This window comes from Sminthopsis crassicaudata, chromosome 1, assembly GCF_048593235.1.
Source record: "Sminthopsis crassicaudata isolate SCR6 chromosome 1, ASM4859323v1, whole genome shotgun sequence".
Classification (NCBI taxonomy): domain Eukaryota; kingdom Metazoa; phylum Chordata; class Mammalia; order Dasyuromorphia; family Dasyuridae; genus Sminthopsis; species Sminthopsis crassicaudata.
The window spans coordinates 417,442,057-417,469,356 of NC_133617.1; the positions used below are offsets into that span (position 1 = coordinate 417,442,057).

The 27,300-nt window shown below is 30.8% G+C and overlaps 1 protein-coding gene across 9 annotated transcripts in view; it reads right to left on the bottom strand.

Moving 5' to 3' along the window:
• The window catches only part of AGTPBP1 (ATP/GTP binding carboxypeptidase 1), a 192,685-nt gene that overhangs the window by 62,912 nt on the left and 102,473 nt on the right, over positions 1-27,300 (bottom strand). For all 9 annotated transcript variants that reach the window (XM_074280197.1, XM_074280199.1, XM_074280194.1 and 6 more), the window contains 9 exons: positions 26,937-27,023; positions 26,701-26,849; positions 22,428-22,515; positions 17,207-17,351; positions 13,808-13,961; positions 12,439-12,619; positions 10,952-11,081; positions 9,333-9,464; positions 6,232-6,408 (listed from right to left, as the gene is read on the bottom strand). In XM_074280197.1, coding sequence (XP_074136298.1) covers positions 6,232-6,408; positions 9,333-9,464; positions 10,952-11,081; positions 12,439-12,619; positions 13,808-13,961; positions 17,207-17,351; positions 22,428-22,515; positions 26,701-26,849; positions 26,937-27,023 — 1,243 coding nt within the window. The remainder of the gene's footprint in view (positions 1-6,231; positions 6,409-9,332; positions 9,465-10,951; positions 11,082-12,438; positions 12,620-13,807; positions 13,962-17,206; positions 17,352-22,427; positions 22,516-26,700; positions 26,850-26,936; positions 27,024-27,300) is intronic.

Here is a 27,300-nt window from a genome sequence, read left to right on the forward strand (position 1 = left end):
GTACAATGAGTATTTGGAGGAGTAAAAAAAGGAAGTTAGGAGAGATCTTAGGGCTCAACAAAAAAAAAAAAAAAATTAAGAATGATCTCTATAGAGATGGTAATTAAATCCATGGGAACTTATGAGATAAACAAAGAAAATATTACACAGAGGAAGAAGAAAAGAGGTCCAGGACAGAGCCTTGGGCACAGTCAATAAACATAACCTAGAGGAAAAGTAAGAAAAGGATTTTAAGAAGCAGCAAATAAGGTAGACAGGATAATAACCAGGAAAGAATAGACTAATAACAACCTAAAAAGAATAATGTTTTAAGGAGAAGGTGGTCAACAGGGTTAAAACTATAAATTATTTAAGAATGATGAGGATTGAGAAAAGCAATTAGATTTGGCAATTAGGAAATCATTGTTAAGTTTGGAGAGAGCAATTCCAGATGAATATCATCAGAAGTCAAACTTCAGAGAAGTAAGAAGACAATAAGCATAAAGGAGATAGATAGGAATGAAAGGAAGTATAGATATAGAATGAAGCTAGGGTTTTTTGAGTATGAGGGACACAAGGACATGTAATAAGGCAAGCCATAAATTTATCTTTTTTTTTCAGAGAGTATATATACATATATGGAGATCTCTTCAATACTGCTTTGTTATGATATTTCACAATTCTATCCAAATAGTCTGTATCATACACCTAGAACAATATTTTTTTTTCTTTTTCTAGATTCATTAATCCTCACTCAAATGCCCTTCACTATGTGGAGAATCAAGGTTTTTTGATTTCCTATAATGAATATGGATTCTTAATTTACAATAATTCTGTCTCTCCCCCCTTTATATGTCCCATTTCCTCTGAATTAGATCTTTCTCGAGTTAAATTTCAGTCACAAATCCTTTTCTACCAAGCCTTTGGTAACTGAAAAGTCAAACTTTCCTACTTATGAAGAAAATTATGTTCCAATGCATATTTGATACATTTGATAGAAGATATATGAAGCCATTTAATGCTGGTTCTTTTTGGATACAGTGGCATCTCACTGCCTACAGCAAATTTATCTATTATTCCTACTTTCTCATTTAGCTTCAATCTCTGCTACCTACAAACATACTCATTTCTCCTTCACTCTCAAAAAAAGCTACCCTTGGTCATTCTGTATCTCTCATGACTCTTGTGACTAAAGTCCTTGAGAAGATCAACTGTAATCGAGGTACGCACTTTTTATCTCACTGTCACTGGTTCCTGACTTCATCATTCAGCCTAAAACTGCTCTCTCTAAATTGCCAAACCCAATGGCCTTTTCTCAATCCTCATTCTTCTTGACCTCTCTAAAGATTTTGACACTATCAAACACTACTTCCCTGATATTCTCTTTTCTAATCTTTCACAGGCACCAGTCTCTTCCAGTTCTCCTCCAACCTATCTGACTGTTCCTTCTCTTTGGCTGAATTTTCATCCAGATCATGTTCAATAACCTTAGGTGTTGCACAGCACTCTGTCATGAGCCAACTTCTTTTTTCTCTAGATACTATTTTGCTCAATGATCTCAACAGCTCCCATACATTCAATTATCATCTCCATGTTGATGACTCTTGAAATCTAGACCTAATCATATGGCTGATCTCTAGTCTTCTAGCTACATCTGCGTATTAGACATCGTGAAGTAGATAGGTTCAATATAAACAACTTAAACTCAATATGTCCAAAACTGAACTTTTTTTCCCCAATCCTTTCCCCCTTCCAAGTTTCCCTATTAGTATTGAGAGCATCACCACCCTCCTATACTAACAATATAGGTATCAATATAGGTATCATCTTTGACACTTCACTTTCATCCCAATTTCCAATCTGTAGTCAAATGTTGATTGTACTTTTATGACATCTCTCAATTATGACCCCATCTTTTCTCCAATACTTCTACTACCCTAGTGGAGACCCTTATCATCTCACACCTGAATTTTTATAACAACTTGCTAATTGGTCTGTCTACAAAAGGTCTCTCCCCATGCTAGTTCATCCTTCATTCTGCCAGAAATGTGGTTTTCTTACCCCACAGGTCTGGCCATGTAACCCTTATACAAACATTGGTGGTTTCCTATCACTCCCATGATCAAATATAAAATCCCACTAGCCTCTCCCATTCTCCTAGGTTTTTTTTTTTTTTTATAACTTACAGTCCCTCATGTACTTTTCAATCAAAAGACATAGGTCTTCTTGCTGTTTGTTGAAGACATCTTAAACTTAATACGTCTCAAACTCTCCTGACTTAGGGCATTTTCACTGGCTATCCCCCATCCCTAGAATGCTGTCCTTTTTCATCTTTTCCTGTAGACCTCCTTCAAATCCCAGTTAAAAATCATACATTCTATTGGAAGTCTTTCCCAATTGTTCTTAATTCTTCTGTGTTTTATCTGTTATTTCCTATTTATCATTTACATAGCTTGTTTTTACATAACTGTTTAAATATCTTTTCCATTAGACTATTAGCCCTTCAAGGGCAGGGACTGTCTTTTTCTTTTCTTTGTATCTCTAGAACTTAGCACAGTGTATGGTACACTGTAAGTGCTTAATAGGTGTTTGTCAACTGACATCAATTAGAGAGAAATAATTCTCAAACAACTTCATATTGGCCTGGCTCACTATGTTACTAAGGGTACACAGCACTAATTCAGAACTCAAGAAAATAAATCACAGAATATTACTTACCACAGAAAGCACGTTTTATTGTAATCAATCTCATTTCAATAGAACTTTTGGATATAACCAAAAAGGCCTATACAAATCTATCTGAATGTCTTTATTACCCCCATTTTAACTTAAAATGTGTTTTAGAAATTCTATGGTCTATTTCTGGATTAAGTTATAGTAATTAAAAATGAAGTAAATTTTATAGCTTAAAAGCAAAATAAAAATATTCTCAAGGGTAAAAGCATGACATCTTACAACCTTATTAGCCTCTCATACATTTTTAACATTAATGTATTAGAAATACACACACATATATTTATATCACAAAGAGAAAAATTTCTAGTCAAAAACTTAAATTTTAATTATTTGAAAAACTGTCATATACTTTTACTCAAAAAGATTGTTTAGTCTATTTTAATATATTAATCCAAACAACTAAAAGGGAAATAATTATGTTATGTTATTAAAATGTTGTAGAACTATTCAAAGTAAAAATAATAACATAAATAACGGGGTATTAAATTGTACCTTTTTATTTTAAATAACTTTTTTTGATTCCCAGTAAAGACATCACAGCTCCTATATCATATAGATTTCTTCAAAGAATACTGAAGCTCTTACCTCTAGAATTCAATCTCCCTTTTTCCTGTTTCTATATGAACCAATTTAAAAACAGATACTTTTTCTCCTACAAGTGCAGATGTTTCTCATGTGCAGATAATAATGATTTGTAAAGAGCATATTTCTTATGTGTACACAAAACCTGTAGTCTAAAAAGTCCCTCCACATTATTTCGAGGTAGCTAGAAGGAGGAATATTACAAACTAGGAAAAACTAGAAACTAGAAATGTCAACAAAAATTTTGCTCAACATAATATACTGTCAATTAAAATTTCCTTTCAACTGGCCCCAAAAGTATGAGTCTCATTACACAATCTTTGCATGCTTTCTAATTTCATACTAGTTTAAGATTCAGCTTGGCTCCATCAATATTTAACATTTTTAGATATCTATCACAAATTTTATTTTTTTAATCTTAACCAATGAGTAATAATCTTTTATCTTATGCTTACAAACTATTTGAATAGAAGACGTATTATCCCATTTCCCTGTGGGAAAAAAAGAGTCAACAAAATAATTTCTACAACATACTATGATCTTTCAAAAACAAAGCAAGGAATGTAAATATCTAGGTTTTCTAATTGTTCATCAAATGTTCTATAAAATTTTCATATTTATATATTTGATATGATTTTGAACTTTTAAAAATTACTTTTGTCATGTATCTTAAATATCTCTAATTTTAAATGTCCTTACTTCAAATGGGAAAGTATGATAACAATCAGAAAATACACAATGGGATTATCAAAGCAAGATGACCCTGATGATAGTGGTAAACACTTTATTATCATCAAAAAATAAAACCTTAAAGCAACACATTCATTGAGAGCTAGATAGTTAATAAAGATAATATATATATATGACTATATTAGTATTTTTGTGTGTACATACACATATATTACTATAAATACTAACTAACATTTATATTATAGTACAGAGAGACCAGAGGCAAAATAATAGAATGGCAAAAATTCTTGATTAAGTCAGAAGTCTTGGATTCTAATTCCTACTCTTCCACTAAATTCTCACCTAACAAGCCTTGAAAGTATGAATTTCACTTCAAAATCTTTACATGCTTTACAATTTATCATAGACTAATAATGATTATTTTGGCTTCATTAACACATTTTTAGACTTGTACAACAAGAATTATATAGTAAATTATCTTACCTCTTCCATAAGCATATTTCTTCATCTAAAAGATGAGGGAATTGGACTAGATTTGTAAGTTGCCTTCCAATTCTAAAATACTAGAATTCTAATCAGAATTCTATTTCTACATCTAATGTATGAAGACAATAAAAAAAGGTTTTCAGGGAAAATGTACTGCTTATCTCAAAATCAATATGGCAAAAAATACAGCCTAGGTCAAAATTTTATACCATAATCTACAAAAATTTAAAATTGCAAAATAGCAAATTTTAAATCTCAGAGATTATACCATAAAGGAATGGAGGGAAACATTACTATCAAGTTTTTCAGATAAGTGTTTGGCATTATTAAAGATATAAAAAATTTTAAGAGAAATGTCTAAAAAATTAAAAATTAAAAAAAGAGAGAGAAATAGGTCTAAAATACTAATTTTAAAATATCTGCACTGCAACTCTAAAGTTGACAAACGGACAAAGATGAGACTGAAGATGGGAATATTTGATGCTAACAAGCAGGGATGGGGAACCTTTTTTTTTTTTTTTTAAACCAAGAGCCATATTTATACATCATTCGAAGGCCATACAAAATTATCAACTTAAAAACTCAAACAGCAGGAGGTTGATGTACCTCGCTTTGAACACATCATTGCCTATAGTTGACTTGGCAGAACCAGACCAAATGATTTCACAGGCCTTATAAAACAGCCCGCAGATTGTTATAAAACAACCCATCTCTGTTGTAGAAAAAGAAGCACACTAATTTATCGTTAGTGGGAACTGTGAATTAGCATGAACATTGTAGAAAGTCATTTGGAATTAAGGAAATAAAGTGCCTAACTGTTCAAATCGTTAGACCTATAGATTCCTTTGCTAAGCATGTGCCCCAAGGAGGCCACTGATAAAAAGGCTGCATACACAACAAAATATTTATAGGATCATTTTTTTCTATTAGCAAAGAATTGGAAACAAAGTATATTTCCATTAATTGAGGTATGGCTAAACAAAACGTGGTACCATGAATGCAATGGAGTATTACTGTGCTGTAAGAAATAATGAAAATGATGAAAAGAGAGCAGGGAAAGACTAACATGAGTGATGTAGACTGAAGTAAGCAGAGTCAAGAAAACAATACCCCCCAAGTGACTACAACAATGTAAATGAAGAAAACAATTATCACAAAACAAACCAAAATAAATCTGTAAAGTAACACTATGGTGCCAAAGAAGAGATCTGAGAAGACAACTTCTCACATTTCTTTGCAAAGAGGAGGGTAGACATGAGGGAAATACTGCATATATTTTCTGATTTTTCAATATATTGATCAATTTCCTTCTCTTTTTTTCTTTTTAGAAAATGTCTTAAATTTTAAAGATTGTTTTCTGAGAAGGAAAAGAGAACACAAGGAAAAATTGCTCTTCTACAAACAAAAAATATCAAAAACATTTCTATTTTAAAAAGAAGACTATGCATCATAAATTACTAATTAGCAACTAAAAAGTTAGTCTTAAAACCCCAAACCAAAGTTAAAATAACTAAGATAGTAATGAAATTACAAGGTAACCACAAGAATATTATCCTAAAGGCAGAACTAGATTTACAGATTTATTAGCTTTATCTGAATTAATCACCTATATATAGTGTGTTTTTGGAGAGGAAACAGGATTTGTTTTAAAAAGAAAAAAAGAACATTCTAGAACAAGAATGATCTTTTCAACTGTTTTACTACTTTAAAAAGAAAACTTTCAATAAGGAAGCCTTTGATTTCACCAGAAAAGTTTACCTTATATTTTCCTTGATCACAGCCACACAACGTGCTCTCCATGGTATAGCTTCTCTGTACTCCTATTTCCCTCCATACAACAACACGGGCTGTAGATTGTTTAGACTTTTCCACTACAAAGCTGCAGCTGCTCATACAGAATGCAGGGGCAATATGGCTCAATATCTTAGGCAAGGTCTGAGAAAAAATTAGTATTTTTTAAAATTAAATTAAATTATGATTGTTATAGGTCCTACATACCCCATAGCTCACTAAGAATTTTAGATTTTCTGTAGATAATACTCAGTAGCTGCTCAAACAATAACAGCTTAACTCTATAAAATACTTGTCTCCTAACACTCCAATGAGGTAGGAAAGAGAAGGCATTATTTTCCCCATTTTGCCCATGGTCACAGAGTTTGTATATACATGGCAGGGCCAAGTCTTGAGGCCAAAGCTCTTTCCAGGTTCCCCTTCCTTTTCAAATTGTGGTTGTGGTGACTCACCGTGATGTCAATTTTAGGAATTCCATAGACAAAGTTTCTAATTCAAACCAGCTTATAATTTCAATATCAGAGATGATGTTAATAAGGTAATTGTCATTAAATAATATATAAAAAGCACTATACAAATAAGAAGCAATTTTCAACTTAAGTTTTACCAGATGCCATAGCAAAATAATATTGCTACATAAAATAATTATACAACTCTATTAATTTTAGAAAAATTAAAGAGTAAATGAAGTTTAACTTTTAGAATACATCAAACAAAAAACTAATATTATAGTCTACTTTTCATCTTTACCACCCTTAAACAAAAAATAAGTAACTGAAATCAATACAAGAGTTTCTACTAGTGAGAGAATTTCCAGTTTCTGGTTTTAAATATTTATTTGCAAGTCACTTTTCTTTCCTCATGATTCTTCATTTTGTTTGAGTCCTATCTGCTGCACAGGCTCTGGCAAAGGTTGAGAATGAAGATGTGGAAGACACATTGATGTATATTGCTAATCCATACAGACAAAATGCTGGGGAACTAATGGAAAAATAACATCTTAGAATAGGTAAGGAGTACTATTAAGTTCCCCCTTTCAGAAATATCTCCCCAATGCTTCTTAGCAATTATACACTTGATTCAATCCAATAAACATTTATTTAGCATCTACTGTGTATAAGACACTTTAGTAGTCACTGGGGATTCAAAAGCAAAAATGAAACTGTTTTGGTCTTTAAAGCATTTATATTCCACTGGTAAGAGATGATATAAATATATGTAAATAAAAAGCATGCACAAGTTAATTTTAAGAAGGCAAAAGCACTACCAAATGCCCAAAGGGGATGTCAGGAAAAGTCTTATGTAAGTCTTATGTATGATTTTTGCTTTACTTTTCTTTTTTTTTTTTTTATAACAGGAATCTTATATAGTCTGATGAAGTCTATGGACCCCTTCTCAGAATAATGGTTTTAAATGCTTAAGATAAAATACATAGCTTTACAAAGGAAGCCTTTGTAAACAAAGGAAAATACATAGCTTTACAAAGCAAATATTGAAATAAGGATGTAATTTTTTTCCATCCAAGTTCTATACACACAAAAGGGTCTATGTATTCTAGATTAAAATGCTCCTAATTTAAAGGACACTTAGAATTCTATAAAGTAGCAATGAGGAAAGAATGTATTCCAGCACAATACAGAGAGAAGAGATGGCCTATTATAGAGAGAGAACTGAGATTGATTAGAAAGGAGATGAATAAGGGAACAATATGAAATAAGACTGGAAGTGTAGGTAGAAACCAAATTATGGAGAATCCTCAATGTCAGGTTGAGGATTGAGATCATAAAAGCCTAGTTCATTTAATAAAAACTTATTAAGCAACTACTACATTTTACATATGAAGGAGGCTATAACAAAACACTAAAGTCTCACTCTATGTTAATAGGAGCCTGATGACTTCCTCAGGCATGGAAAACTAGAAACTTAAAACTTTCTCAAACACCTAAAACCAAAAGTACATTCTACAGAACAAGTTTGTTATTTCCAAAGTTCAAAAAGAATTTATGTTGTCCCTGCCCTACAAATTAGTGAATGATATCCCTTTAAATTTCTGAATGGTATCTTTATTTCTTTATTATGTTTCTTTATTTGTCCCTACAAGTAATTTTTTTTATTTTTTCAGAGGACTGAAGAAAGACCTACATGGTAAATTGACAGGGGAGCAGTGAGGAACGTGGATAATAAAAGATTTCTTTCTGGGAAGCCTGGACAATAATGTCCCCTTAGATAACTAGGAATAATAACTTCTTAAATCTACATAATTAAGATTCAATGGATCTGGAATAACATGACCAGGAGAAGCTATCTCCATGGCATATATTTATATAAATCTAATTTAATCAGGAAAATCTAGAACATAAGTTTGTATACCTTTCCAATGTTGACCAGCTGTAGAGGGCTGGAACTCTGAAAAAGTGTACTTGAATCCAGAACAGCAGAGTACTTAAGGCTAAGTACCTATTCAATGTGAGATAATGGTTCTATAAACATATACTTAAATGACATGGTGATGGGATGGCTCTCCTCACGATTGGCACCTGCTGAATATGATGTTGTAAGGCAATCATAGGGAAGAATTGGAGGGTTTGAGGGAAAGTCAGAGTCTCTCTGTTGCAGCACACTCAACAGGGAAGATTTCAGGCTTCAGACTCCAGGATCCATCTTAGACGAGCCTTGTGGCAGCTTGCCTGCCTCCTTCACTTCTCCTCCTAAAGACCAAGGACTTTGACTGATCCTGACTCTGAGCCTGGACATTATAACAACTCATTTTTAGGGTAGGGGGTTTTTGTCTTATGCTGTTATCCTAAGCCACATCTGTATTTTCACATAGTCTACAACTTCTATTTCATTTTTAAACTTATTTTAAAAATCTTCACTGAGTAGCTATTTACATGTATAATATTACTTGATCCTTAAATGATTCCTCTTTTGCTCATGTTCTAGGAGAGAGGAGGAGGAAGGGGTGGATGAGTTAAAGAAAAAGGAAGAAGGAAAGAGAAGAGAAAAAGAAGAATGAAATTATAGGCTTTTCTGCAAAGCAGAGAATACACCAACTTTATAGAACTCACCCTGTATCCCAAATCTTCAACCACATCACAAGAGGCAGCATTATCATTAGTATGCCACACAGTCTCCTTGATGCTGCAGCCATACATAAATACATTTTTCTTTCGAGAGTGACCATGATAATCACAATAAACCTACAAGAGACAACATAATATTCAGAATATATTAAATCTCAGGTTTTAAACACTATCAAAGTACAGATAAGTATCTTCAAACCTACTCTAGAATTATATTTCTAAGCCACTTAATTTCATTAGAGCTATAATTTAACATAAAGAAAAACATTTCAGGAAGTAACACACAGATTAAAAAAAGACCAACCTCTGGTAAAGTCAATACCTGGCAATATTCTGCAACCCAAACCACATGTTTTACTGCTCAGATTTTTGACCTGTAATATAATATTTAATATTTTTCTCTTTTCAATTCTATTGCAATTGTGGTTTATAAAATGTAACTACTGTTACCTTAAAAAGTTGCTGGAGTTTTAATTAGTTAGTCACTAATTTCAGCTATGAAATTTTCAGTCAGATTTCAGTCAGAAATCAGTTGTGAAAAATAATTATAAAAATTATAAGATGAGCATTTTAATAATGAAAAAGTAAAGAGCAGGCTTACAAGTTGGTGGATACTTTATGTGATTCTTTTCTATCTTTTCCAAAAGCAGCTTAAATAAGCTAAACTTTTAGCAAAAGGGAAATATTTAATTTAAAAGACAGATAAGCTCAAAAGAAAGAAAAGTAACACACATATGCATACAAATACATATACACACAAGCAAACAGTCCAATATACAATCTCACATTACACATATACGACTCTGGTTATAACTTTCCTGGAAATTTTAACAAACTGAATACTGAACAAAAATTTCTTCATTTGTGTGTATGAGAATTCTTAGCACAACTATAATAATGATTCTATTTTCTGAGGAATTTAAGATTTTAAGAATTTAAATGATGCTTACGTTATTACAGTGATGGTTACACAGGGAATCAAATGCCCTGAAATATAGCAACTCATAAATGTCATTAAAATTTCTACAAGTAAAAGTTGAAGAATGAATGGAAGTAAAAAGTAAAGACCTGTCAAATGGTAAATATTTTTAAAACCCACAAACATCACTTTTGAACTAAAATTGTAAGAAATTACAGAAATACAAAATTGTCTAATTAAGACAGTCTGATTAAAAAATTTATGAATAGTAGGATCACCGAACTAAAAGAGATCTTAAAAACCATCCTATTCAAATTGTTCATTTAGAGATGAGGAAAGTAAGACTCAGGAAGAGAAATGATAAAGTGCTATAGTATAGTGTATTGGGTGTTTTTTTTTTAATTATTTAGAGATGTCAATATGTTTATTAAAAAATAATGAAATCATCTCTAAGTCATTGCTTATGGAGAAATGATGTAATATTTATTAAGCACTTTATTAGTAAAATAACTTAAAAATTATTAGATCTGGTTTTTTTATGTTTTCCCTTATGTGACCAATACATGCCATAGTTCCCTGCACACAGTAGGTGCCTAATAAATGTTCCTTGATCTTGAAATATTACTATGGATTTATATATTCATCTCCTTGACTAAGCAGCCTAAAAACAAAAGCTGACACTTACCAAGGGTAAACGTTTGATTGCAGCCATATATTGAAGCAGACCTTTAGCATGGTAAATTGTTGGATGCAAATCTGGGTTTGGACTTTGCCACTGCCGGTTCAAATCTTCTCCACTTAAAGAACAACGGTGGCTACCCAAACACAAATATATACACAAAGAAAGCAACTTGTCACCAAAACCATTACTCAATACATTTAAGTTATTTTTATATTCAAAAAAAATATATATATATATATTCAAATGTGCATGGATGTCTAAATTAGAATATATAAAATTCTAACTTCCACTAAAGTGAGATAAGTCAGAATTTTCTTATTTTTCAAAAATTAATATATGTTCTAACAGTATTAAAATAACCTCATGATTAAAATTTAAATTAGGTTCTTGGGCTCTGAGCCTTTGTCTCCTATTCTATCAAATAAGACCAATACCTACCACCTTGTTGATCCTTAGAGTTGGAATGAGTATCAAAAGATACATACAAAATAATTTTGTAAGACTATAAAATGCTATATAAAAATAATAGCTATTCTAATTTCCTATTGGGTACAAATAATTAAAGAAGACAGAGTTGTTAAACAAATAATTAGCAATGGATAACCATAAACAGGATTATAATTCACTATCAGACTAATTATTTCTCCCTGCACTCCTGTATTATATGCCACAATTCCATGACACTAAAAAATACGAAAAATATTCAAGTTGTTTCCACATTAGAAGAATTAACATGGTCTCCCAACCTACCAATTCACTTCAAAACAAAAATGGAGAAAGATTTGTGGCAACAAATTCATCAATTAGAAAAAACTTTTATGACTTTGTCTACAAATGACCTCTCAGAACCCCTGCCTTTTAAAAAAATGATCTCTTTTAAAATTCCAAATAAAAAAATTAAATAATTGTCATTCCTTTATATCAGAAATAATTTACAGTAGAGTTAATCTACTAAGCAGTATGGAAATCATCTCCAGAAGATTCTACAACTAGAGATATGCTAATATTCTTCTCTTTAAATTAAAGAGAAAAAAATATGGATTTATTTTCCCTAAAGGAACAAATTGTTCAATCTCCAAAACAACGAAAGCAATGCTTGAGTAAGATAAGAGCCTCTATATGTAGGAAACTATATACCAAATTATAATATTATAAACCAATTATTTTTTGAATTCTAGTCTCAGACTAGATCACTGGATGATCTTGCTGTGTTTACACAATCTACTGTCTTGATTCAAGGAATATAGCATCTCAAATCTGATAATCAAAGTCAAAAAGAATAACTTTTTTCATTCAGAATCATAAAAATAATATATAACTAATTTAAAATTAATCTTGAATATTTCCACATGAAAACTTGCTTTATATGGGGGCAAAAACTGATGTGCTTCATTCAATTTTCCAAAGTAATTTGATCACTGACATATCATTATCAATAAATCATTAAAAATCATAACAGTAAGATATTTGTAGTAGTAGTTTTAACTTACTTTCCATTAATGACACCATCTGGGTTTAGCATAGGGACAATTTTAAAAATATAAGATTCACGCAAGCTCTGAGCGGTAGGGTTATTACTCATGAGATATTCCAAAGTTCCTTTCATAACCCAGCTTGAATTAGTTTCTCCAGGATGTACTCGAGCAGATAAGAAAATATAAGGGCGATTTCCTAAATACAAAATTCATGTTAAAGTGAAAAGTTACAAGTTTAAAATAAAAATACTGTTTTTAAATGATTTTAGAAGTTTATTTACTTAACAAGGGCCCAAATATAAGATGACATAATAAAAGAAAACAGTAATCATTACTGAATAATTCATTTATGACTAGACTTAATTTTATTATATTTTATCATATTTGAAATGAATATATAATACCATCTTATAAATAAGCAACTGTTGGAGGAACCTGAATAGTTATATTTTCCTCTTATTATTTTCAAAAAAGCCAAAGGGATCAGAAGGAAGCATATATTTATATCTGTTTTATAGGCATTAAGGTTAAAAATCTATCATATTTTGAAACAATTTCCAAATAACCCTATTTTTACATTTTTTTGACAATCAGTCCTATACAAAACTTAGCTCATCCTTCCATATTTTCACTCATATCAAGGTCACCATATAAATGAACCTTTTCATATTTTTTCTCTTTGTAAAAATATTTTCAAGGGAGTCTAATAAAGTATGTGTGTACATGTATATACATGCTCTATTATCATAGGATCATAGATCATATCACAGGATCAGAAACCCTCAAATCCATATCCTTGATCTTAGAGATGAGAGAATTGAAGCATCAGGAGAATAAGTGACTTTTGCCAAGTCACACAGGAAGTAAGGAATAGAGCCAAGGTTGTTTAATCTCAGGCCCTCTTCCTCCAGGATTAGTATTTTTCCCATGTAGATTCCCCTCTTTTACACACACACACACAAACACACACACACACACACACACACATTACACACACACAAAACATACACACATACCACAGATACACACAAACATACATACATAAACTCACACACATCTAGGCTATATATATATATATATGCAATCTCATTTTTATGTTCTTTCTATCTATCTAGAATATAAAAATGAGACATTTCCAAAAATTTGAAAGTAGTCAAGGAATAGTTGTAAACATAGGCATCTAACTGTGCTACCATATTTGATAATTTTCTTAATATAAATTATTAAACACCAAAAGCAATACCGAATGAACTCTCATTCATTATAAAGGCGTGTTGTACTTTTAAATGTAATTAGTTTACTACTTTATTTCTAAAGGAAAAATTGTAGCCAAGACAACCAGGAAACATATCTGTGTTTTGTATAAAGCAATTTATATACTTACTAAATTGACAGATATTTTCATAATAATTGGACTCTGGCATAGCAGTTATAGTCAATAAAGGACAGCTGTTTCCAGACAGAGTTTCACATAACACATCTTGTCGAAAATAGATTTGCTGAGGATTGTGTGATGATTCCAATTTTTGAAGATGCATCTTGATAACAAAAATATTTGAAAAGCACAGCATAAAGTCCTTTGTAAATCTCCCTTATGCTATACAGAAAGTAAAGCATTCAGGATTTTATATCACTGTAGGTGGATGGCAACACATTTACTTTAGAATTTGTCCAAATGAGAATTTAATATTTCATATATCTACCAATATGGACCTCGATTCCTTATAAGTTAAAAACAATTCCCTTCAGAACATTCTTCAGTAGGCAAGTCATGTTCAAAACACATAACCATTCTACTCTGGAAACAAAATCACTTATCCTCAAATATCTTTGATAGTCAAATCACTTGCATAATCTGATATTTGCTATCTCAGTAAAAATTATTTCAGCTGGCTAGCAGATAAAAATTAATGAAATATAAATTTTTGTTTTGTGACACTATGAAGATATTTTAAAACTCAAAAATAATTATGGAATAAACTTGGGCCTAACATTTCCACCCACAATACTTTCTAGATGGTAAGAGTAGGGGTTTTTGTTTGTTTGGGTTTGTTTGGGGAGAAATGGACTTGTAAAGTGTAGGAAGCACATGGTAAAAAATAAACTACTTCCACTAAAGCAGATTGGCACCTTTTCTGGAAGTTATTATCATGAAGAATTGCCTGAAGCACTGAAAATTTGAGTAGCCAATCAAGACTCACACAAACAGAATACAATAAATATGAAATATTTTGCTTTAACAGAATTTATAGTCAGATAGGGAGGTTAGTACACACAGAGTCCTAATCTGATACCTCATTACAGTTTGCAAGAAACACCAAATTATGGCTATGTCAGAAGAGCACATTTAGTTCAACTATAACAGCATATACTATGCTAAAAATTCTCTCATTATGCAAAATTGCACAATAAAAGCGACAGGGTTTATAGGAAAATGGGGTTAGGGTCACAACACTTTAAGTCATAAATTTTTCTTTTATTTTTTTGCAGTGTTGTCTCTGATGGTCCAAAATATAGATATCTTTTATGCTGAGGAATCACATACTTTCTCATTTCTTTCAAAACACTTTATAATTTTAAACTTCTAATCAATATTTACAAGTTTTTCTTTTACAGGAATTGGTTGACATTTTTTGAAACAGAACACTTAGACATCCTAAGATGTTTGGGATTTTGAAGGAATGTTTTGGTTTTTTTTCATATAGAAAAGTTCACATATGCCAAAGACTAATAAAACACAACCATGTAGAGAAACATACATGCTAAAATGGAAGTAATTGGCAGAGATGTTTGAGATGCATACATCTTGTATATTCCTACATGGCTCAGTTTAGCTGAGTAACAATTTTTTAAGGATGAAATCATGCATAAGCAAAAACGAAGTTCATATTTGCTCAAATTGTTCTCTAATATATGAATCTCATGAAACAAATTCACATTTTCAAAAGAAGCATTATGGAAGAATTAACTGTACAAATTTTGGCAGGATCTGACATTCTAAAAGATTCATAGTCCTAGCAACACACAAAGTCAATTTTCTGAATATTAGGCTCAACACCAGTGAACTAGCTCCTTGGCAATTAATCCTTTGGCCATGGCAACGAATGAAACAAAGAAAAATACAAAATCATTCTCATTCTTATATAATATTCTTTCTTCTACAGAAATGCTAAGCATAACAGATTTTCAAAGAATCTATAAACTTAAATTTAGCTGCTGGGACACAATGTGAGATTCTTATCCAATGACTGAGTAGACATACAAATTAAAGAATGGAATCATATTAATTTGATCACCTCATTAAAAATGAAACCATAAGTAAAAAGATAACTGAAGCTAAATGAATATATGGCTCTCAGTTTTTCCTTGGAAAGGAAAGAATTGGCAAAGTTTATTTTAAGGTTGCATCCAGGGTTAAGAAGAAACATCATTTTACAAGACATATGGTAACCTTGCTATCCAAGCTCATGATGAGAATTTGTAGAAATAACAGTGTGAAAATAATTAATTTATGTATCAACATCTGTTAGAGGATGAAGAAATAGAAATTTTAAGAAGGATTTTATTTTGTAAAGCAAATTAAATCAGACATTTTGTTTTTCATAGGGACTTCAATACAAAGGTAAGCAAGGTAGGCATTGAAGAGGGGAAAAAATTTGGGTAATTCAGAAGAAGTCAGAAGACTTATAGACCATACAGAAGCCTTACCTATATATCACATATACTTTCTATGAGAAAAGAGATAGTGAGCACCCAAAAATATAATAAAAAGTAAAATTAATCATATTTTAATAAATTTAATTTAATATTTAATAAGAAACATTATTTATTTATGATGCTCATTTAACAATTCCAATCTGATCTATTCATAAACAAAGAACTAGAAGTATCATAAAAAATGTTATCAGAGAAACATATTTTTTTAAAAAGGAAAAGAAAGAAGACAGGCCACTCACGTAGCAAAAGTGAGGAATAAACAGATGGGCACTTATGTGCTACACTGGTCTCTAGGCAATGCCAAGAAACCCAGTGAAAGGCTCAAATTTGTTGGGTAGACCTCCTGCTCTATAGAGAGATATGGATAACTATTCTACTGAGAGGCATAGGCATGGGGGATTGCAATCTGTATCAGTAGAGGAAACATACATATCAATGAGATCACAGATCTATAAAAGTATAGAAGAAATAAATATACTTAGATAACTATAACACAAAGAAGAATGTGGCAATGAAAAGAGCCACAGTAGTTCCAAAAAAGGGAATTTTTAATTTGTGGGATAAATTAAGAAAAGCTTCATAAGATGGAACTACATTTGAGCCTTAAAAATGGGTAAGAATTGAAAAGACAGAATCTGGAGTGGGGACAAGAGGAAATGGGTATATGCCACACAAAAGATAAAACAATTTAAATCTATAGAAGTAGAAAATCATGAAATGGGTTTTAGATAAAATGGAGCAATAAAAATTCCTGCATAGGGTTTCTGAAAAGGAAAAATAGAAAAAGAAAAGAAAAGTTGGTATCAAATTATGAAGAATCCTGATTCCCTAGCTAGAATATTGATTATATTGATTTTTTTTCTATGAAAAAAAAAAATGAAATAATTATATTATTTGCTAACACCCTTATTTCCTTTCCCCCTCCTCTTCCTGCCCAATTATTTGCTAAATAATCAGTTCTGGCTTGTTCCTTATTCATTAAGATGATTAAAAGAAAACCAATATTGAGTTATATGTCCTTTGTATAATTAGTAATAAATATAATGTAATTCACAGATTAGTTCACCTGTAAAGTTGAGTATGTATACGGATAATGATAAGCAAAATAGCAAACGTCATCCTTATGTGGGAAAGTGACAGTGAATGTAATCGTATAATAGGATTTTCCTTTTTGTCCACCAGCAGCAACTGAACTTCTAGAGAAATGATTTCTGCAAGAGAAAAGCACCAAAAAGTGAATAACATTTATCTGAAGTGAATTATATATTGAAATATCATTCAAAATTTCTTAGACCACTTTATTGGAGCCATCTTATTTGAAAAAATAATTTCTTACTTTGTCTTAAATAAAATAAAATTCAGTACAAAGAACAATAGTCCATACACATCAAATATTGCTACATGATAGTGGCAGGCATTTTCATATAGTACTTTTCTAGATTCTTCATCTTTATATGTTAGCAATAATGTTTTTTAATAAAAAGTGTGTTTATTCTTTCACAATCAGATTCCAAATGCAATTGAAACATCTTTGTCAATTTATTTTCAAATTTGGAACTCAAAATCTTACAAAGTGTTAAATACGATCTTTCCAAGCAAATGGAACAAAATAAAATACTATTAAGTAAAACAATTTATTCTTCAAAATTTCAAAACTAACTTTTCTTTTAAAAAGCATGTTTATATGCTTCTATACTGACAAAGATCAGAGACAGCGATTTCTGTAATATTCTAAAATATAACAACATGAGGTAGTGAATACAGCAATAAATTTAGAATCAGGAAATCATATTTGAGTTCTACTTCTTAATAGCGGAGGGACCAAAGGCAGGTCACAACTTTTGAGATTCATGTTTCTCATCTTGAAAATGGAAAAAAAAAATAAAATATACCCTACTATGTGATAGGATAATTGTGAGGGGAAATGATTTTAAGAATATATGTGAGTTCTAATCTTTATTAAGGTCAGACTCCAATGATTCAATGAAGTGAAAAGAAAACTCTCATTAAGGTGGAAAGACTCTAAAATGTAAGTCCAGAAATGGACTATATATGTCTATTAACTACTGACAACTTTAGCTAAAGCCAGAGAAACTTGGTGGCAGACTAGACAAAGAATTTTTGCAACCATAGCACTAAGAGGATTATTAGTATCTCTTTTACATCTCTGATGTAAAGTACCTATATCACTGAAAACATGGATGCCTGAAATATTTTACTATTATCTTTAAAATCCATAACAATATTTCTTCTAAGCATCACTATAATAATTTCAAGTTAGTTTCCAATTTATAATTTTCATTTATTTAACAAGGATCTATTGATTATACTTAAATCATGTTTAAACTAAGAAACAAATTATAATATAGTCCCTGTTCCCCTGAAGTTTACATTGAGAGGGATCATAATGTCATAATCAATCTAGTCTAAGCCCCTTATTTTACAAACAAGAAAATTGAGGCTCAAAGAGGTTTACTGACTTGCCCATGTTCACCCAGATAGGAAATATCAAAAGCAATATATAATAAACCCAGGTCTTCTTTAGGCCAAATCAAGTACCTTCTCTTTTATACCATTATGCTTGTTAAAGAGTCAAGATGTAGGAAAAAGATAAGCAATATAATATGTAATTGAGTAAATATAATGAGTAAAGCTACAGCTAACTTAAATCTAGAATGCTCCTACAATAGCTACAACCTACAAGTAATTCACTGAAAGGTTATTATCTGGCAGAGCCATCAAGATAGGAGGCATCAAGGTGGTAAGTGCCAAGTAACAAGGAGGACCACTCTTTATTTTTACAAATGTGAGTTTTTTAATGCTAGAAAAATTTCATTTTCTGGTACAAAAAGATAAATACTTTGTGATAAGTCTTGTCCCATATGTTAACATTAAGGGCTCTCAAATCTGCTGACAGATGTAACCAGTAGATGTACTTTTCAAAGGAAATTGGGACACAATTTTCAAATCCTGCCTACAAGTATACAAATATCTTATTCCAAGTTTATTTCACCAATTTAACTTGTGGACTACAGTACTGAGCCATCACAAAGATCCTGAAATGAAAACTCCCAGGAATACTATAACCAAATTTGAGAACTCCCAGGTCAAGAAGAAAATATTGCAAGCAACCAGAAAGAAACAAATTAAATATCATGGAGCCAAAGTCATGATAACATAAGATTTAGCAGCTTCTACACTGAAGGATCAAAGGACTTAGATCATGATATTTTGGAAGGCAAAGAAGCTAGCATTACAACAAAAATCACCTACTAAGTAAAAATGAGTATAACCCTTTGGAAGGAAATGGACATTTAATGAAATGGGTGACTTTTCAAGAGCTGGATAGAAGATTTGATTTTCAAATACCAGACTCAAAAGAAGCATAAAAAGGTAAGTAGAAAGAGAAAAATCTTAAGGGATTCAATAAGGTTAAAATGTTTGCATTCCTACATAGGAACATGATACTTGCAACTACTAAAATCTTTATCATTATTGTATCAATTAGAAAGAGCATATATAGAGAGGGCATGGGTTTGGGTTGACTATGATGGGATGATATCTAAAAAATGAAGTTAAGAGGGGAGAAAAAAGGATGCACTGGGAGAAGAGGAAAAGTAACGGAAGAATAGAGTAATAATTTCACACAAAAAAGCTTATATGGTACAGGAGAAGATGGGGAGGAGGGACAAGGCATTCAACACTCGAACCTTACTCTCATCAGAATTGACTCAAAGAGTATAAAATAACATACACTATCAGTTGGGTGTAAAAATCTATCTTACCCTACAGGGAAAGATAAGAGAAGGAGGGAAGTGATTGAGGGTAGGGCAGACTAAAAGATATATAGGTCATAAGCAAAACACTTTTGAGGAAGTACAGGGTTATTAAAAGGAGAGAGAGAGAGAGAAGGATAAACAAAGGGAAAATGAAAGGGAGGGAAATATACAGTAATCTTGTGAAAAAAATTTTTAGCAAATTTCTCTGATAGAGGCCTCAATACACAAATATAGAGAGAACTGAATCAAATTTATAAGACTATAAATCATTCTCCAATTGATAAATGGTCAAAGGATATGAACAGGGAGTTTTAAGAAGAAATCAGAATTATCTGTAGTCATATGAAAATGTAATCTAAATCACTCTTGGTTACAGAACACACTTATTAAACATAATATGACAGAAAATAACTATTAAAAATGTTGGAGAAGATATGAGAAAATTGGGACACTAAAACTCTGTTGGTGGAGTTATAAACTGATCCAACCTTTCTGGAAAACAAATAAAATTATGCCCAAAGATATACAATGCATACTAGGTCTGTATCCCAAAGAAAATTTTTTTAAAAGAGAGGCCTAGTAGTGGTATTGCTGAATCAGAGTATACAATTTGGTTGCCCTGTAGGCATAGTTCCAAATTGTTCTCTAAAACAGTTGAATCAGTTCACAATCACACCAACAATACAATAATGTCCCAATTTTCCCATTTCCTCTCCAACATTTATTACCTTCTTTTTTTGTCATATTAGACAATCTGATAGATGTGAAGTGGTATCTCAGAGTTTTAATTTGTATTTTTCTAATCAAAACTGATTTAGAGAATTTCTAGAGCATTTCTTCATGTGCTTATAAATAGCTTTGATTTCTTCATCTAAAAACTACCTATTCATATCTTTTGACCATTTTATCAATTGGGAAATGGCTTGTATTATTATAAATTTGACTCAGTTTTCAATATATTTGAGAAATGAGCCCTCTATCAGAGATACTTGCTGTAAAGATTATTTCCCAAGTTTTTGCTTTTCTTCTTGGTTGCACTGGATTTGTTTGTACAAAAACTTTTTGATTTAATATAATCAAAATTATCTATTTTGTAATGTTCTCTATCTCTTGTCTGGTCATGAATTCTTCCACCTCCTCCTCCCATAGAAGTGATGAGTAGAATATTTCTTGCTCTTCTAAATTTGATCATGATATCACCCTTTATCTAAATCATGCATTCATTCTAACCTTATCTTGGTATACAGTGTGAGGGCTGAGCTATACTGAGTTTGTGCCCTATTGTTTTCCAGTTTTCTCAGCAGTTTTTGTGATATAATGAGTTCCCAGAAACTGGGGTCTTTGGGTTTATCAGACCCTAGGTCATTATGGTCATTGACTATGTCTTGGGTATCAAGTCTTATTCATTGATCCACCACTCTTATTTCTTAGACAATACCAAATACTTTTGATGATTACTGCTTTATAACATAGTTTACAATCTGGTTTGCTAGGTCACTCTCCTTTGCATTTTTAAATTATTTTTTTTGGTATTATTGACTTTTTGTTGTTTCAAATGAATTATGTTATTTTTTTAGCTCTATCAGATAAGCACTTGATAATTTGATTGGTACAGCACTAAATAAGTACTTTAGATAGGACTGTCATTTTTATTATATTGGATTGATCTATCCAAAATCAACTGATATTTTTCCAATTGTTTATATCCATTATTTGTGTGAAAAGTGTTTTAAAACTAGTTCCTGAGTTTGTATTGGCAGAAAGACTCCAAAGTATCCAAACTCCTTATTTTAGAAATGAGAAAACAAAGGCTCAGAGAGGCTAAGTGACTTTCCCAAGGTCATACGATCAATAATTGTCAGCTCAGGACTCTTAACAAGTCTAGCTCTGCCCACTATGCTGCCAGGCTGTTTAAGAAAACTGGGTAAGAAAAAAGTTCAGGAATAAACCCAATTAATATTATGAGCCAGTATACAAGGCTACAATTCAATGTATAAGTGATTCAAAAGAAAGAATGCCATAAGAGCTCTTAAATAGATATAACTATAAATTTATGTATCAGAAGTCGGATCAAGGTTAAAATAAAAGTTTAACATTTGAACCCAGGTTAAAATATCATGCAACTGTTGAATAACAAAATAATTAACATGTAAAAATATTATTTAAAAAAAAAAACAAAATCTTTCCAAAACAAAAAGGTGAAATAAATGCATATATAAATTTATGAATGCCATGGAAAGAAAAATTAAACATAACATCATAGTACCAAAGCATTATATAATACTTCTTGAATTTCTCATTTCAGCTCTTCAACTCTGAAGCTTACTGAAAAAAATAACAAACTTGGTTGCTTAAAAGGATGAGTACTAAGATCTTCCTTTGAAAAACATTTAGAGATTTTGATTTATACACTTACGTTGAAAGAGAATCCAGTTTTTTTTTTCCTTTAACCTTATTAGGTAGTAAACAAAAACATTAATTCAACAATTTCACTCTTAGAATACTTACTTGTAATAACAAATGTCAGTACCCACACGAATCCACCATGGTCTGGCATGTAATGCCTCCTGAACTGAATACATAAGGGGTTGCATACCTTCAAAGAAGGAAAGGAAAACTACACATTAAGAAAAAAAAAAAAAACACTCTAAAATTTACAGACAGAAAACATTATTTTCATAGCTTAAAAATATAAATAATTAAAGGTAAGGTGATTACATTTATATTTCACTTAAAAACAAATTAAATATTTATTAGCTTCTCATAACATTTTTATCAAATGCTATATGTAAAATGTTTCTGAAGCTAGAAGCTCAAAGAAAGTTAGTATATAAAAGATTATTTTTAAGTAAACTACTCTGATACATTAACAAAATATAAAAAAAATGTCATGTCAATGAGCCCTTTGTAAAATTACAAGATGATATCCAAATCACAAATTCTTATCACAGCTTTTTAAAAGTTTTCCCCAATTCTAAACCAAACAAGTTGAAATTTAGCAAAAATATTCTGAGTCACAAATATCGTAGGAAGAAATTGATGTATTAATAAATAATCATACTGAAAAGAATCATAATTGGAAGACTCCAGATGTAGTGATGGTTAAGAAAAATAGGCTGCCATAGCATACTTCAGCAATAAGAGATAAGTATATAAGTAGATGTTTACTTGTCTAAATATGGAACACAGAAGGAACCAACCATTATGCAAAGAATATATATATATATATAATATATGTATATATATATATATAAAACATGTGTGTATATATGTATTATAAGTCCATAGTATGGTAATATATATGTAAATATGTACTATTTAAATATGTTTATGTGTATATAATTATACAAACATAGCAGGAGTTTTGGATGATTACAGAAAGTAACAATGAATTTAAAAAGTAACAATGAATTAAAATAATGAAAACACTCAGTGGCATTTAGCACTTCAAAATAAAGAATTCAAAAGAAATGTACCCTCAAATATATTTCACAACATTGTAAGAATAATTTCATATTAAGATAATTATTTTGTTAGAAAAATACTACTTACTCATAATGTAACTATCAGTATATGAAAGTTTTAAATTATTAGATGCTGATTTTAAAAATCTGCTTTTAAAATATCATGTGTTCACCCTGTAAAATTGAGATATTTTGATATTTTTCTCATAAAAATGTCCACACAGCAAAGATTAATCAAATTAATTCAATTGTTGCTAATTCTTTTTTTAAAAGTTTTATTTTTAAAAGGAATAATATGTCTAAGCTAACTAGAAATGAATAGGAATTTTTTTTTACAAAATTCAATCTTTGGGTTAACTTTTGAGGGGGAGCAAGGCAATTGGGGTTAAGTGACTTGCCCAGGGACACACAGCTAGTAAGTGTTAAGTGTCTGAGGCTAGAATTGAATTCAAGTCATCCTAACTTCTGGATTGGTGCTCTATCCACTGCACCATCTAGCTGCCCCAAACTTTCAATTTTGGGGAGTAATTTTTTGGAAAAAAATACAACTCATTTTCTTTAATTTTTATATATTTTTTATTTCTTTGGTTTGGTGGTTTCTATTATATTGTATAGAAAAATTTTCTGTATGATAAATATTGTAACTAAACACTAAATCTAAAATATCATTTTTGTAAGTTAATTTCAACATAAATTGATGGAAAAAACAAGGCACAAATATTAATATTAACACATTCCTTAAAGTAAAGTTCCTTGAATAAAAACAAATATTTTAAAAAACAGAAAATTATCATCAAAACTTTGGAAAATAAACTTTGTCAATATATTTTTAAATCTGATAGAAAAAATTTATTGGCTGAAGTAAGCATATTAAATAATATATTATTTCTAAAAGTTCTTTCTAAAACTATTACATTAAGAAAATGAATTTTGCTAAAGGTTTTTTCCTAATCTTAGTTTAGTTTCTCATTTTCTTTGTAACATTTTAAATATCTCACAAATAAGAAAGCATTTTCATATTTTCTCCTCATGAATATTCTGATTTTCAGAAATATCTCCTTAAAATTTTTACTTGTTTTCAGCAGTTTTTAATACTACTTGAAATATGATACTGTTAGTTCCCTCCCCACTAACTTAGCATACACTTTCTCCAGAATTTTGCATGTGCTTGTAAGAGAGGATATCCCCAGGAGAGAGAAAAATTTAAATAACTATAACTATGCCAACTGAATAAATACCCTTTTCAAAAAAAAAAAAAGAAGAAGAAAAGAAGAAGGAGAAAAAGAAAGGAGAAGAAAGGAGAAGAAGAATGAGAAGAAGAAGAAGAAGAAGAAGAAGAAGAAGAAGAAGAAGAAGAAGAAGAAGAAGAAGAAGAAGAAGAAGAAGAAGAAGAAGAAGAAGAAGAAGAAGGAGAAGAAGAAGAAGAAGAAGAAGAAGAAGAAGAAGGAGGAGAAGAAGAAGAAGAAGAAGGAGAAGAAGAAGAAGAAGAATGAGAAGAAGAAGAAGAAGAAGAAGAAGAAGAAGAAGAAGAAGAAGAAGAAGAAGAAGAAGAAGAAGAATGAGAAGAAGAATAAGAAGAAGAATGAGAAGAAGAAGAAGAAGAAGAAGAAGAAGAAGAAGAAGAAGAAGGAGAAGAAGAAGAAGAATGAGAAGAAGAAGAAGAAGAAGAAGAAGAAGAAGAAGAAGAAGAATGAGAAGAAGAAGAAGAAGAAGAAGAAGAATGAGAAGAAGAAGAAGAAGAAGAAGAAGAAGAAGAAGAAGAAGAAGAAGAAGAAGAAGAAGAAGAAGAAGAAGAAGAAGAAGAAGAAGAAGAAGAAGAAGAAGAAGAAGAAGAAGGAAGAAGAAGAAGGAAGAAGAAGAAGAAGAGAGGAGGAGGAGGAAACAAACATAAAACAATGCTACATGCTACTACCATTATTTAAAACTTGCCTATTTAACTTTTTCAAATATAAAACTTTAGAAGCTTAAATAAAACTATCATCAATTTTGAGCTTGATAAGGATGAAAGGATGGTAAGTTGAAGATTAAAAAGAATTTCAGAATAAATTCAGTTCAACCCCATCATGTCATAGAGGAGAATACTAAAGACCAAGCAGGAAAAATAACCTATCAAAGAACACACAAGGAGCAGAAGGAAATCTGAACCGGATTTATTTTCCCAAAAACTTTCACTGCAAATAGTAATAAGCAATAGTAAATTGCTGAAACTTGCTTTCATTATTACTTAATCATTTCAGTCATGTCTTATTTTTCATGACCCTATTTGGGGGTTTTTTGGGCAAAGATAGTGGACTGTTTTGTCATTTCCTCCACTAGTTCAATTTATAAAGAAACTGAGGCAAACAAGGTTAAGTGACTTGCCTAGGATCAAACACCTACTAAGAGTCTAAGGCTAGATTTGAATTCAGGTCTTTCTGACTCCAGGCCCAGCATTTTATTCACTGAACCACTTAGGTGCTCATAATTCCCCTATACTACAGATTTTAACAGGCTTGAACTTCTAGAGAGCTGGATTTCTTGCTATCATTCTGATTTTTTTTTTCTGGAACTGAATCTGAACAGTGAATCAATATACACCATAAATTTCAAAAAGCTTTGCACAAATAATGATAACAGCAAACACTTAAATAGTCCTTTTAGGTTGGCAAAGAGCATTACATATATTATCTCATTTGATCTATACAACCTTGTGAGGTAACTGCTATTAGTATTCCTATTTCACAGATGAAAAAGCTGAGGCTGATATTCATTAAAGAATTTGCCCAGAGTCCCTCGCTGCAAAGTATTTGAAACAAAATTTGAACTCAGGTTTTCCTGGCTCTAAGTCTGACACACTCTTCACTCTACCATCTAGTGACAATTTCATTAAACCTACAACTTCCTTCATAACAAAAGGAATTTATTGAATATATCAAATTAAGAAGGGTCTCTAAAATACTACTACTTTGGGGAATAATTTTATGGACTAACTACAGGAATTTGAACCCAGGTCCTTCTATTACAAGTCTTATCTTCTAGTTATTGTGTTGTATTGCCTCTTCTTATTTATTGGTTACTCAAGTTCTTAAAAATGTAATCTATAAAGTTCTATAAAGTAAAATGAAATCATGAGTCCTTCATATAAATAATAATAAAATTGATGCTAATTCCAATTTTACACATTAAAAAAATGTATTTTATGGACAAAAATAGCATCCTAAATAAACACATTACACTTGATTTGTAGAAGATATTGATAATTTTTAAAATTACATCCTTTGTTACAAATAGCATAAAATCCATTTAAACATCATAAAAGGGATAGAAAACTGTCTTACCATAATTAAACTGACTGTTTGATTTTTCACAGTTGATGATATTAAACCGATAAGCAATACCTGTCCGCATTCCACTGACTTCAAAGTAAAACCACTGATGATAATGATTGCTATTTATATCTGAGTTCAGTATAAGATCATACTCGTTTCTGATGATAAACAAAGAAAAATAAATCTGTTGAAAATAGGAAAAATTCCTGGGTATATATTAAATGAGGAATTAGAAAAAGACTTACTTTCTTATTTGAATAACTTTCCGTAGATTTCCAGATTCAAATCTGGAATTAAATTTCAAACTTTCTCCTTCTTCTGGTACAGTGTAACTTTAAAAGATAAAATAAGATATGAAATATGAAAATATGAAAAATCAATTTATACAGATAAATAAATAAATGTTTTATTTTTAAAGAACCATCTTTTTTTTTTTTACTTAGAATAGACATATCAGAGGGGGAAAAACAGGCTAAAATCTGTAACACAAGACAAATATATTAGTGAGCACTCTTTCTGAAGTTTAATTGTGAGGGACAACTAATTTATTAGTTTAACTAAGACTTTTTAACCTAATAAAGAACTGCTACCCTTCAAAATACTGATCTT